Here is a 15,116-nt window from a genome sequence, read left to right on the forward strand (position 1 = left end):
TAGTTGAGAACACCTTTATTTAACCAGGTAGGCTAGTTGAGAACACCTTTATTAAACCAGGTAGGCTAGTTGAGAACACCTTTATTTAACCAGGTAGGCTAGTTGAGAACACCTTTATTTAACCAGGTAGGCTAGTTGAGAACACCTTTATTTAACCAGGTAGGCTAGTTGAGAACACCTTTATTTAACCAGGTAGGCTAGTTGAGAACACCTTTATTTAACCAGGTAGGCTAGTTGAGAACACCTTTATTTAACCAGGTAGGCTAGTTGAGAACACCTTTATTTAACCAGGTAGGCTAGTTGAGAACACCTTTATTTAACCAGGTAGGCTAGTTGAGAACACCTTTATTTAACCAGGTAGGCTAGTTGAGAACACCTTTATTTAACCAGGTAGGCTAGTTGAGAACACCTTTATTAAACCAGGTAGGCTAGTTGAGAACACCTTTATTTAACCAGGTAGGCTAGTTGAGAACACCTTTATTTAACCAGGTAGGCTAGTTGAGAACACCTTTATTTAACCAGGTAGGCTAGTTGAGAACACCTTTATTAAACCAGGTAGGCTAGTTGAGAACACCTTTATTAAACCAGGTAGGCTAGTTGAGAACACCTTTATTTAACCAGGTAGGCTAGTTGAGAACACCTTTATTTAACCAGGTAGGCTAGTTGAGAACACCTTTATTTAACCAGGTAGGCTAGTTGAGAACACCTTTATTTAACCAGGTAGGCTAGTTGAGAACACCTTTATTTAACCAGGTAGGCTAGTTGAGAACACCTTTATTTAACCAGGTAGGCTAGTTGAGAACACCTTTATTTAACCAGGTAGGCTAGTTGAGAACACCTTTATTTAACCAGGTAGGCTAGTTGAGAACACCTTTATTTAACCAGGTAGGCTAGTTGAGAACACCTTTATTTAACCAGGTAGGCTAGTTGAGAACACCTTTATTAAACCAGGTAGGCTAGTTGAGAACACCTTTATTTAACCAGGTAGGCTAGTTGAGAACACCTTTATTTAACCAGGTAGGCTAGTTGAGAACACCTTTATTTAACCAGGTAGGCTAGTTGAGAACACCTTTATTAAACCAGGTAGGCTAGTTGAGAACACCTTTATTTAACCAGGTAGGCTAGTTGAGAACACCTTTATTTAACCAGGTAGGCTAGTTGAGAACACCTTTATTTAACCTGGTAGGCTAGTTGAGAACACCTTTAATTAACCAGGTAGGCTAGTTGAGAACACCTTTATTTAACCAGGTAGGCTAGTTGAGAACACCTTTATTTAACCAGGTAGGCTAGTTGAGAACACCTTTATTTAACCAGGTAGGCTAGTTGAGAACACCTTTATTTAACCAGGTAGGCTAGTTGAGAACACCTTTATTTAACCAGGTAGGCTAGTTGAGAACACCTTTATTTAACCAGGTAGGCTAGTTGAGAACACCTTTATTTAACCAGGTAGGCTAGTTGAGAACACCTTTATTTAACCAGGTAGGCTAGTTGAGAACACCTTTATTTAACCAGGTAGGCTAGTTGAGAACACCTTTATTTAACCAGGTAGGCTAGTTGAGAACAAGTTCTCATTTGCAACTGCGACCTGGCCAAGATAAAGCATAGCAGTGTGAACAGACAACACAGAGTTACACATGGAGTAAACAATTAACAAGTCAATAACACAGTAGAAAAAAGGGGAGTCTATATACAATGTGTGCAAAAGGCATGAGGAGGTAGGCGAATAATTACAATATTGCAGATTAACACTGGAGTGATAAATGATCAGATGATCATGTACAGGTAGAGATATTGGTGTGCAAAAGAGCAGAAAAGTAAATAAATAAAAACTGTGGGGATGAGGTAGGTGAAAATGGGTGGGCTATTTAACAATAGACTATGTACAGCTGCAGCGATCGGTTAGCTGCTCAGATAGCAGATGTTTGAAATTGGTGAGGGAGATAAAAGTCTCCAACTTCAGCGATTTTTGCAATTCGTTCCAGTCACAGGCAGCAGAGTACTGGAACGAAAGGCGGCCAAATGAGGTGTTGGCTTAAGGGATGATCAGTGAGATACACCTGCTGGAGCGCGTGCTACGGATGGGTGTTGCCATCGTGACCAGTGAACTGAGATAAGGCGGAGCTTTACCTAGCATGGCCTTGTAGATGACCTGGAGCCAGTGGGTCTGGCGACGAATATGTAGCGAGGGCCAGCCGACTAGAGCATACAAGTCGCAGTGGTGGGTGGTATAAGGTGCTTTAGTGACAAAACGGATGGCACTGTGATAAACTGCATCCAGTTTGCTGAGTAGAGTGTTGGAAGCAATTTTGTAGATGACATCGCCGAAGTCGAGGATCGGTAGGATAGTCAGTTTTACTAGGGTAAGCTTGGCAGCGTGAGTGAAGGAGGCTTTGTTGCGGAATAGAAAGCCGACTCTTGATTTGATTTTCGATTGGAGATGTTTGATATGAGTCTGGAAGGAGAGTTTGCAGTCTAGCCAGACACCTAAGTACTTATAGGTGTCCACATATTCAAGGTCGGAGCCATCCAGGGTGGTGATGCTAGTCGGGCATGCGGGTGCAGGCAGCGATCGGTTGAAAAGCATGCATTTGGTTTTACTAGCGTTTAAGAGCAGTTGGAGGCCACGGAAGGAGTGTTGTATGGCATTGAAGCTCGTTTGAAGGTTAGATAGCACAGTGTCCAATGACAGGCCGAAAGTATATAGAATGGTGTCGTCTGCGTAGAGGTGGATCAGGGAATCGCCCGCAGCAAGAGCAACATCATTTATATATACAGAGAAAATAGTCGGCCCGAGAATTGAACCCTGTGGCACCCCCATAGAGACTGCCAGAGGACCGGACAGCATGCCCTCCGATTTGACACACTGAACTCTGTCTGCAAAGTAATTGGTGAACCAGGCAAGGCAGTCATCCGAAAAACCGAGGCTACTGAGTCTGCCGATAAGAATATGTTGATTGACAGAGTCGAAAGCCTTGGCAAGGTCGATGAAGACGGCTGCACAGTACTGTCTTTTATCGATGGCTGTTATGATATCGTTTAGTACCTTGAGTGTGGCTAAGGTGCACCCGTGACCTGCTCGGAAACCAGATTGCATAGCGGAGAAGGTACGGTGGGATTCGAGATGGTCAGTGACCTGTTTGTTGACTTGGCTTTCGAAGACCTTAGATAGGCAGGGCAGAATGGATATAGGTCTGTAACAGTTTGGGTCCAGGGTGTCACCCCCTTTGAAGAGGGGGAGGACTGCGGCAGCTTTCCAGTCCTTGGGGATCTCAGACGATATGAAAGAGAGGTTGAACAGGCTGGTAATAGGGGTTGCGACAATGGCGGCGGATAGTTTCAGAAATAGAGGGTCCAGATTGTCAAGCCCAGCTGATTTATACGGGTCCAGGTTTTGCAGCTCTTTCAGAAAATCTGCTATCTGGATTTGGGTAAAGGAGAACCTGGAGAGGCTTGGGTGAGGAGCTGCGGGGGGGGGGGGAGCTGTTGGCCGAGGTAGGAGTAGCCAGGCGGAAGGCATGGCCAGCCGTTGAGAAATGCTTGTTGAAGTTTTCGATAATCATGGATTTGTCGGTGGTGACCGTGTTCCCTAGCCTCAGTGCAGTGGGCAGCTGGGAGGAGGTGCTCTTGTTCTCCATGGACTTCACAGTGTCCCAGAACTTTTTGGAGTTGGAGCTACAGGATGCAAACTTCTGCCTGAAGAAGCTGGCCTTAGCTTTCCTGACTGACTGCTTGTATTGGTTCCTGACTTCCCTGAACAGTTGCATATCGCGGGGACTATTCGATGCTAATGCAGTCCGCCACAGGATGTTTTTGTGCTGGTCGAGGGCAGTCAGGTCTGGAGTAAACCAAGGGCTGTATCTGTTCTTAGTTCTTCATTTTTTGAACGGAGCATGCTTATCTAAAATGGTGAGGAAGTTACTCTTAAAGAATGACCAGGCATCCTCAACTGACGGGATCGATTAGAAAGGCCTGCTCACAGAAGTGTTTTAGGGAGCGTTTGACAGTGATGAGGGGTGGTCGTTTGACTGCGGCACCATAGCGGATACAGGCAATGAGGCAGTGATCGCTGAGATCCTGGTTGAAGACAGCGGAGGTGTATTTGGAGGGCCAGTTGGTCAGGATGACGTCTATGAGGGTGCCCTTGCTGACAGAGTTAGGGTTGTACCTGGTGGGTTCCTTGATGATTTGTCTGAGATTGAGGGCATCTAGCTTAGATTGTAGGACTGCCGGGGTGTTAAGCATATCCCAGTTTAGGTCACCTAACAGAACAAACTCTGAAGCTAGATGGGGGGGCAATCAATTCACAAATGGTGTCCAGGGCACAGCTGGGAGCTGAGGGGAGTCGGTAGCAGGCGGCAACAGTGAGAGACTTATTTCTGGAGAGAGTAATTTTCAGAATTAGTAGTTCGAACTGTTTGGGTATGGACCTGGAAAGTATGACATTACTTTGCAGGCTATCTCTGCAGTAGACTGCAACTCCTCCCCCTTTGGCAGTTCTATCTTGACGGAAGATGTTATAGTTGGGTATGGAAATCTCTGAATTTTTGGTGGCCTTCCTGAGCCAGGATTCAGACACGGCAAGGACATCAGGGTTAGCAGAGTGTGCTAAAGCAGTGAGTAAAACAAACTTAGGGAGGAGGCTTCTGATGTTGACATGCATGAAACCAAGGCTTTTTCGATCACAGAAGTCAACAAATGAGGGTGCCTGGGGACATGCAGGGCCTGGGGTTATCTCCACATCACCCGCGGAACAGAGAAGATGAGAGCGAGAGGAAAAGGATACAAGGTAGTGGTCAGAGAGAGGAATACCTAGGATAGGATAAGTAATCCTTCTCACCCCCCCCCTTTAAGATTTAGATGCACTATTGTAAAGTGACTGTTCCACTGGATGTCATAAGGTGAATGCACCAATTTGTAAGTCGCTCTGGATAAGAGCGTCTGCTAAATGACTTAAATGTAAATGTAGAAGGAGTAGTATGAGGGTGCGGCTAAAGGCTATCAAAACTGGTCGCCTAGAGCGTTGGGGACAGAGAATAAGAGGAGCAGGTTTCTGGGCATGGTAGAATATATTCAGGGAATAATGCGCAGACAGGGGTATGGTGGGGTGCGGGTACAGCGGAGGTTGTATTTAGGTTAGATTAGGGTTCCAGCCTGATATCTCCCTGATGTTGTCTCTCCAGCTGGTGATAATGGCAGGGACCGTCCTAATGGCCTACTACTTTGAGCTGACCGACACGTTCGGCGTCCACGTCCAGGGGTTCTTCTGCAACGATGCTGACCTGATGAAGCCGTACCCCGGGGTGGACGAGAGCAGCTTCATCCCTCCCCTCATCCTCTACTGCGTGGTCGCCGCCACTCCCACCATCATCGTGAGTACTGTCTGTCTGTCTGTCTGTCTGTCTGTCTGTCTGTCTGTCTGTCTGTCTGTCTGTCTGTCTGTCTGTCTGTCTGTCTGTCTGTCTGTCTGTCTGTCTGTCTGTCTGTCTGTCTGTCTGCCTGTCTGCCTGCCTGTCTGTCTGTCTGTCTGTCTGTCTGTCTGTCTGTCTGTCTGTCTGTCTGTCTGTCTGTCTGTCTGTCTGTCTGTCTGTCTGTCTGTCTGTCTGTCTGTCTGTCTGTCTGTCTGTCTGTCTGTCTGTCTGTCTGTCTGTCTGTCTGTCTGATTAGCTTTATTAGCATGAATGACAAGTCCACTGTTGCTCAAGCGAATTGAGATGTAATGAACAGCAACAGGTATTACAAGAATGTATGAATGATAACAATGTGATGGTCTGAAAAGCATTTTACTTTGATGAGGAGAGAAGCAAAGAAAAATATCTATATTGGGGCAATGACATCAGACAGTGTTTACCTGTAACAACATAGAACAGGTATAATGACATCAGACAGTGTTTACCTGTAACAACATAGAACAGGTATAATGACATCAGACAGTGTTTACCTGTACCAACATAGAACAGGTATAATGACATCAGACAGTGTTTACCTGTACCTGTAACAACATAGAACAGGTATAATGACATCAGACAGTGTTTACCTGTAACAACATAGAACAGGTATAATGACATCAGACAGTGTTTACCTGTACCAACATAGAACAGGTATAATGACATCAGACAGTGTTTACCTGTAACAACATAGAACAGGTATAATGACATCAGACAGTGTTTACCTGTACCTGTAACAACATAGAACAGGTATAATGACATCAGACAGTGTTTACCTGTAACAACATAGAACAGGTATAATGACATCAGACAGTGTTTACCTGTAACAACATAGAACAGGTATAATGACATCAGACAGTGTTTACCTGTAACAACATAGAACAGGTATAATGACATCAGACAGTGTTTACCTGTAACAACATAGAACAGGTATAATGACATCAGACAGTGTTTACCTGTAACAACATAGAACAGGTATAATGACATCAGACAGTGTTTACCTGTAACAACATAGAACAGGTATAATGACATCAGACAGTGTTTACCTGTACCTGTAACAACATAGAACAGGTATAATGACATCAGACAGTGTTTACCTGTAACAACATAGAACAGGTATAATGACATCAGACAGTGTTTACCTGTACCTGTAACAACATAGAACAGGTATAATGACATCAGACAGTGTTTACCTGTACCTGTAACAACATAGAACAGGTATAATGACATCAGACAGTGTTTACCTGTACCTGTAACAACATAGAACAGGTATAATGACATCAGACAGTGTTTACCTGTACCTGTAACAACATAGAACAGGTATAATGACATCAGACAGTGTTTACCTGTACCTGTAACAACATAGAACAGGTATAATGACATCAGACAGTGTTTACCTGTACCTGTAACAACATAGAACAGGTATAATGACATCAGACAGTGTTTACCTGTACCTGTAACAACATAGAACAGGTATAATGACATCAGACAGTGTTTACCTGTACCTGTAACAACATAGAACAGGTATAATGACATCAGACAGTGTTTACCTGTACCTGTAACAACATAGAACAGGTATAATGACATCAGACAGTGTTTACCTGTAACAACATAGAACAGGTATAATGACATCAGACAGTGTTTACCTGTAACAACATAGAACAGGTATAATGACATCAGACAGTGTTTACCTGTAACAACATAGAACAGGTATAATGACATCAGACAGTGTTTACCTGTACCTGTAACAACATAGAACAGGTATAATGACATCAGACAGTGTTTACCTGTACCTGTAACAACATAGAACAGGTATAATGACATCAGACAGTGTTTACCTGTAACAACATAGAACAGGTATAATGACATCAGACAGTGTTTACCTGTAACAACATAGAACAGGTATAATGACATCAGACAGTGTTTACCTGTAACAACATAGAACAGGTATAATGACATCAGACAGTGTTTACCTGTACCTGTAACAACATAGAACAGGTATCATGACATCAGACAGTGTTTACCTGTACCTGTAACAACATAGAACAGGTATAATGACATCAGACAGTGTTTACCTGTACCTGTAACAACATAGAACAGGTATAATGACATCAGACAGTGTTTACCTGTACCTGTAACAACATAGAACAGGTATAATGACATCAGACAGTGTTTACCTGTACCTGTAACAACATAGAACAGGTATAATGACATCAGACAGTGTTTACCTGTACCTGTAACAACATAGAACAGGTATAATGACATCAGACAGTGTTTACCTGTACCTGTAACAACATAGAACAGGTATAATGACATCAGACAGTGTTTACCTGTACCTGTAACAACATAGAACAGGTATAATGACATCAGACAGTGTTTACCTGTACCTGTAACAACATAGAACAGGTATAATGACATCAGACAGTGTTTACCTGTACCTGTAACAACATAGAACAGGTATAATGACATCAGACAGTGTTTACCTGTACCTGTAACAACATAGAACAGGTATAATGACATCAGACAGTGTTTACCTGTACCTGTAACAACATAGAACAGGTATAATGACATCAGACAGTGTTTACCTGTAACAACATAGAACAGGTATAATGACATCAGACAGTGTTTACCTGTACCTGTAACAACATAGAACAGGTATAATGACATCAGACAGTGTTTACCTGTACCTGTAACAACATAGAACAGGTATAATGACATCAGACAGTGTTTACCTGTAACAACATAGAACAGGTACAATGACATCAGACAGTGTTTACCTGTACCAACATAGAACAGGTACAATGACACCAGACAGTGTTTACCTATCAGACAGTATTTACCTGTAACAACATAGAACAGGTACAATGACATCAGACAGTGTTTACCTGTAACAACATAGAACAGGTACAATGACACCAGACAGTGTTTACCTATCAGACAGTGTTTACCTGTACCAACATAGAACAGGTACAATGACATCAGACAGTGTTTACCTGTACCAACATAGAACAGGTACAATGACATCAGACAGTGTTTACCTGTAACAACATAGAACAGGTACAATGACATCAGACAGTGTTTACCTGTAACAACATAGAACAGGAACAATGACATCAGACAGTGTTTACCTGTAACAACATAGAACAGGTACAATGACATCAGACAGTGTTTACCTGTAACAACATAGAACAGGAACAATGACATCAGACAGTGTTTACCTGTACCAACATAGAACAGGTACAATGACATCATCTATGGATGCATCTCTAGCTTCCTGTCTCTCTGTTCGTGACGGAAGCAGCTTTTTTTCTCCTCCCCTGTTAAAGTACAGAGTTTGTAAAACAAGTTGAACCCCTTTCTGGGACTTCTGTCTCCGTTTGTAAAACAAGTTGAACCCCCCTTTCTGGGACTTTTGTCTCAGTTTTTAAAACAAGTTGAACCCCTTTCTGGGACTTCTGTTTCAGTTTTTAAAACAAGTTTAACCCCTTTCTGGGACTTCTGTCTCAGTTTGTAAAACAAGTTGAACCCCTTTCTGGGACTTCTGTCTCCGTTTGTAAAACAAGTTGAACCCCCCTTTCTGGGACTTCTGTCTCAGTTTTTAAAACAAGTTGAACCCCTTTCTGGGACTTCTGTCTCAGTTTGTAAAACAAGTTGAACCCCCCTTTCTGGGACTTCTGTCTCAGTTTTTAAAACAAGTTGAACCCCTTTCTGGGACTTCTGTCTCAGTTTGTAAAACAAGTTGAACCCCTTTCTGGGACTTCTGTCTCAGTTTGTAAAACAAGTTGAACCCCTTTCTGGGACTTCTGTCTCAGTTTGTAAAACAAGTTGAACCCCTTTCTGGGACTTCTGTCTCAGTTTTTAAAACAAGTTGAACCCCTTTCTGGGACTTCTGTCTCAGTTTGTAAAACAAGTTGAACCCCTTTCTGGGACTTCTGTCTCAGTTTTTAAAACAAGTTGAACCCCTTTCTGGGACTTCTGTCTCAGTTTTTAAAACAAGTTGAACCCCTTTCTGGGACTTCTGTCTCAGTTTTTAAAACAAGTTGAACCCCTTTCTGGGACTTCTGTCTCAGTTTTTAAAACAAGTTGAACCCCTTTCTGGGACTTCTGTCTCAGTTTTTAAAACAAGTTGAACCCCTTTCTGGGACTTCTGTCTCAGTTTTTAAAACAAGTTGAACCCCTTTCTGGGACTTCTGTCTCCAGACACGAAGGTGCTTTTATCTGAGCTCCTTTATCTTTAGTTGTTTTCGGTATTTAATGAATAGATGTGTTAATTAATACAACAGAAAAGATCAATACATCAACCTAATTTCTCTTTAAATATGTATTTCTACGTCTGATTGGGACTGCTATTTTCACTGTCTTTTGACTTTGGCTATGGATATTTAAGATAATTTGTTAGAGTGTTTACTTGAGATTTGGTGCATGGAAGTGGCTGGAGTTTTCAGAGGTTTAAGGATAGCGGTAACGTCAGTAAGGTTCCACCAGGGGTCACATAGAGGTTACGTCTGTAAGGTTCCACCAGGGGTGACATGGGTTACGTCAGTAAGGTTCCACCAGGGGTCGTCAGTGGTTACGTCAGTAAGGTTCCACCAGGGGTCACATAGAGGTTACGTCAGTAAGGTTCCACCAGGGGTGACATAGGTTACGTCAGTAAGGTTCCACCAGGGGTCGTCAGTGGTTACGTCAGTAAGGTTCCACCAGGGGTCACATAGAGGTTACCTCTAAGGTTCCACCAGGGGTGACATAGGTTACGTCAGTAAGGTTCCACCAGGGGTCGTCAGTGGTTACGTCAGTAAGGTTCCACCAGGGGTCACATAGAGGTTACGTCAGTAAGGTTCCACCAGGGGTCACATAGAGGTTACGTCTGTAAGGTTCCACCAGGGGTCGTCAGTGGTTACGTCTGTAAGGTTCCACCAGGGGTCGTCAGTGGTTACGTCTGTAAGGTTCCACCAGGGGTCACATAGGTTACGTCTGTAAGGTTCCACCAGGGGTCACATAGAGGTTACGTCTGCAGGGTTCCAAAAGGGGTCACATAGAGGTTACGTCTGCAGGGTTCCAAAAGGGGTCACATAGAGGTTACGTCTGCAAGGTTCCACCAGAGGTCACATAGAGTTTACGTCTGTAAGGTTCCACCAGGGGTCGCATAGAGGTTACGTCAGTTAGGTTCCACCGGGGGTCGTCAGTGGTTACGTCAGTAAGGTTCCACCATGGGTCGCCAGTGTCTAGGCTATCAGTAAGGTTCCACCGTGGGTCGCCAGTGTCTAGGCTATCAGTAAGGATCCACCAGGGGTCGCCAGTGTCTAGGCTATCAATAAGGTTACACCGTGGGTCGCCAGTGTCTAGGCTATCAGTAAGGTTCCACCGTGGGTCGCCAGTGTCTAGGCTACCAGCAAGGTTCAACCGGGGGTCGTCAGTGGTTACATCAGTAAGGTTCCACCGGGGGTTGTCAGTGGTTACGTCAGTAAGGTTCCACCGTGGGTCGCCAGTGTCTAGGCTACCAGTAAGGTTCCACCGGGGGTTGTCAGTGGTTACGTCAGTAAGGTTCCACCGGGGGTCGTCAGTGGTTACGTCAGTAAGGTTCCACCGGGGGTCGTCAGTGGTTACGTCAGTAAGGTTCCACCAGGGGTCGTCAGTGGTTACGTCAGTAAGGTTCCACCGGGGGTCGTCAGTGGTTACGTCAGTAAGGTTCCACCAGGGGTCGTCAGTGGTTACGTCAGTAACGTTCCACCAGGGGTCGTCAGTGGTTACGTCAGTAAGGTTCCACCGGGGGTCGTCAGTTGTTACGTCAGTAAGGTTCCACTGGGGGTCGTCAGTGGTTACGTCAGTAAGGTTCCACCGTGGGTCGTCAGTGTCTAGGCTATCAGTTCGCATCGGAATTTGGACACCGTATTGATCCTAATATGTAATCAACATTGTTAATATAATCAGTTACTGCCACCATGTTTACACAGACACAGTGTCACACGAAGGGTATATTCAATGAGGTATTTCCATGTTCCTTTAGCTGAGTGTCGTCTGATCCAGTGGGGAGACAAGGCAGAGTGGTGGGCGGGGGTGGGGGGGGGGGGGCGAGGGGGGAACGGGGGGGGGGGGGTCAGTGGTCCTGGTGTTGAAGCTTTTCAGTCAAAGGGGCTGCTTCCTGTCGCAGGAGGTCACGCGTCTTCTCGCTGTTCTTTCTCGGTTCAGTTCTCAATTCGTTCAGTCCAAGGAGATAAACGTTTGTTATGACACACTGGTATATATAGTCTGTAAACATGTCTCTGGTATATATAGTCTGTAAACATGTCACTGGTATATATAGTCTGTAAACATGTCACTGGTATATATAGTCTGTAAACATGTCTCTGGTATATATAGTCTGTAAACATGTCTCTGGTATATATAGTCTGTAAACATGTCTCTGGTATATATAGTCTGTAAACATGTCACTGGTATATATAGTCTGTAAACATGTCTCTGGTCAGGCCTGTACCTTTCATATTTCAGTCAAACACGTATTACAGGAAAAGTAGAAACATTTATATTCGGGTTGTTACAACAGTTAATGAGCGCAACATTTTTAAATGATATGTCCTTTTTTTTCTCTGGGCCATGTCCTCTTTGTTGCAGAGAGAAAGGGGAGAGAAGGGTTCCCCCCCACCCCCTTCCTCTTCCGAGGCCATAAAGGGGCTCTGATAATGACCTTCAGCAGACCATTCCGGAACATCTGTTTTGTTTGTCTTGTGATAGGCTTGATTAAAGGATGCCGATTAGAGAGTCTTGGCACGTAATGTCATGAGTTATCCAGTCGTGGGCTTCCGACATAACAACTGGGTAAAAAAATACATCATTTTCAAGTCCTCGTGTAGAAAGCACTGTAGAAAGCACTTTATTACTTCCGAGAATCAACACAAGAGGGCACTGTTTCTACACTCCTGTGACCACTGCACCACACCGCCTGGTTTCATAAGACTAATTATCCTGACGCCTCTGGAGACTCAAGCCTCTCTCATTATTGTAACATCCCCCCCCCCTCTCTCTCTCTTTATTGTAACATCCCCCCCTCTCTCTCTCTTTATTGTAACATCCCCCTCTCTCTCTCTTTATTGTAACATCCCCCCCTCTCTCTCTCTTTATTGTAACATCCCCCTCTCTCTCTCTCTTTATTGTAACATCCCCCTCTCTCTATCTCTTTATTGTAACATCCCCTCTCTCTCTCTTTATTGTAACATCCCCCTCTCTCTCTCTTTATTGTAACATCCCCCCTCCCCTCTCTCTCTTTATTGTAACATCCCCCCCTCTCTTTATTGTAACATCCCCCTCTCTTTATTGTAACATCCCCCCTCTCTCTCTTTATTGTAACATCCCCCCTCTCTCTTTATTGTAACATCCCCCCTCTCTCTCTTTATTGTAACATCCCCCCTCTCTCTTTATTGTAACATCCCCCTCTCTCTTTATTGTAACCCCCCTCTCTCTCTTTATTGTAACATCCCCCTCTCTCTCTTTATTGTAACATCCCCCCTCTCTCTCTTTATTGTAACATCCCCCCTCTCTCTTTATTGTAACATCCCCCTCTCTCTCTTTATTGTAACATCCTCTTTATTGTAACATCCCCCTCTCTCTTTATTGTAACATCCCCCCCCCTCTCTCTCTTTATTGTAACATCCCCCCTCTCTCTTTATTGTAACATCCCCTCTCTCTCTCTTTATTATTGTAACATCTCTCCCTCTCTCTTTATTGTAACATCCCCCCTCTCTCTCTTTATTGTAACATCCCCCCTTTATTGTAACTCTCTCTCTTTATTGTAACATCCCTCTCTCTCTCTTTATTCTCTTTATTGTAACATCCCCCTCTCTCTCTTTATTGTAACATCCCCCCCCCTTTATTGTAACTCTCTCTTTATTGTAACATCCCCCTCTCTCTCTCTTTATTGTAACATCCCCCCCTCTCTCTCTCTTTATTGTAACATCCCCCTCTCTCTCTCTTTATTGTAACATCCCCCCCCTTTATTGTAACTCTCTCTCTTTATTGTAACATCCCCCCTCTCTCTCTTTATTGTAACATCCCCTCTCTCTCTTTATTGTAACATCCCCCCTCTCTCTCTTTATTGTAACATCCCCTCTCTCTCTTTATTGTAACATCCCCCCCCTCTCTCTCTCTTTATTGTAACATCCCCCCCTCTCTCTCTTTATTGTAACATCCCCCTCTCTCTCTTTATTGTAACATCCCCCTCTCTCTCTCTTTATTGTAACATCCCCCTCTCTCTTTATTGTAACATCCCCCTCTCTCTCTTTATTGTAACATCCCCCTCTCTCTCTTTATTGTAACATCCCCCTCTCTCTCTTTATTGTAACATCCTCTTTATTGTAACATCTCTCTTTATTGTAACATCCCCTCTCTCTCTTTATTGTAACATCCCCCTCTCTCTCTTTATTGTAACATCCCTCTCTCTCTCTTTATTGTAACATCCCCCCTCTCTCTTTATTGTAACATCCCCCCCCTTTATTGTAACATCCCTCTCTCTTTATTGTAACATCCCCCATCTCTCTCTCTTTATTGTAACATCCCCCCTCTCTCTCTTTATTGTAACATCCCCCTCTCTCTTTATTGTAACATCTCTCTCTTTATTGTAACATCCCCTCTCTCTTTATTGTAACATTATCCCCCCTCTCTCTCTTTATTGTAACATCCCCTCTCTCTCTTTATTGTAACATCCCCCTCTCTCTTTATTGTAACATCCCCCTCTCTCTCTCTTTATTGTAACATCTCTTTATTGTAACCCCTCTCTCTCTTTATTGTAACATCTTTATTGTAACATCCCTCTCTCTCTTTATTGTAACATCCCCCCTCTCTCTCTTTATTGTAAACTCTCTTTATAACCCCCCTCTCTTTATTGTAACATCCCCTCTCTCATCTCTCTTTATTGTAACATCCCCACTCTCTCTCTTTATTGTAACATCCCCCCCTCTCTCTCTTTATTGTAACATCCCCTCTCTCTCTCTTCCCCCTCTCTCTCTCTTTATTGTAACATCCCCTCTCTTCTCTTTATTGTAACATCCCCCTCTCTCTTTATTGTAACATCCCCCTCTCTCTTTATTGTAACATCCCCTCTCTCTCTCTTTATTGTAACATCCCCCTCTCTCTCTCTTTATTGTAACATCCCCTTTATTGTAACATCCCCTCTCTCTCTCTTTATTGTAACATCCCCCTCTCTCTCTTTATTGTAACATCCCCCTCTCTCTCTCTTTATTGTAACATTGTAACATCCCCCTCTCTCTAACATCTTTATTGTAACATCCCTCTTTATTGTAACATCTCTCTCTTTATTGTAACATCCCCCCTCTCTCTCTTTATTGTAACATCCCTCTCTCTAACATCTCTCTTTATTGTAACATCCCCCTCTCTCTCTTTATTGTAACATCCCCCTCTCTCTCTTTATTGTAACATCCCCCTCTCTCTTTATTGTAACTCTCTTTATTGTAACATTATTGTAACATCCCCTCTCTCTCTCTTTATTGTAACATCCCCCCCCCCATCCCCCTCTCTCTCTTTATTGTAACATCCCCCTCTCTCTCTTTATTGTAACATCCCTCTCTCTCTCTCTTTATTGTAACATCCCTCTCTCTCTCTCTCTAACTCTTCTCTCTTTATTGTAACATCCCCCCTCTCTCTTTATTGTAACATCCTCTCTAA

General features: G+C 43.6%; 1 protein-coding gene across 1 annotated transcript in view; it reads left to right on the top strand.

Annotated features, from left to right (window-relative positions):
• LOC124000353 (phospholipid phosphatase-related protein type 1) overlaps positions 1-15,116 on the top strand; it is a 149,503-nt gene that overhangs the window by 70,611 nt on the left and 63,776 nt on the right. The window contains exon 3 of the mRNA XM_046306652.1: positions 5,181-5,369. Within this exon, the coding sequence (XP_046162608.1) occupies positions 5,181-5,369 (189 nt within the window). The remainder of the gene's footprint in view (positions 1-5,180; positions 5,370-15,116) is intronic.

Source organism: Oncorhynchus gorbuscha, linkage group LG16 (assembly GCF_021184085.1).
Source record: "Oncorhynchus gorbuscha isolate QuinsamMale2020 ecotype Even-year linkage group LG16, OgorEven_v1.0, whole genome shotgun sequence".
NCBI classification, from domain to species: Eukaryota; Metazoa; Chordata; class Actinopteri; order Salmoniformes; family Salmonidae; genus Oncorhynchus; species Oncorhynchus gorbuscha.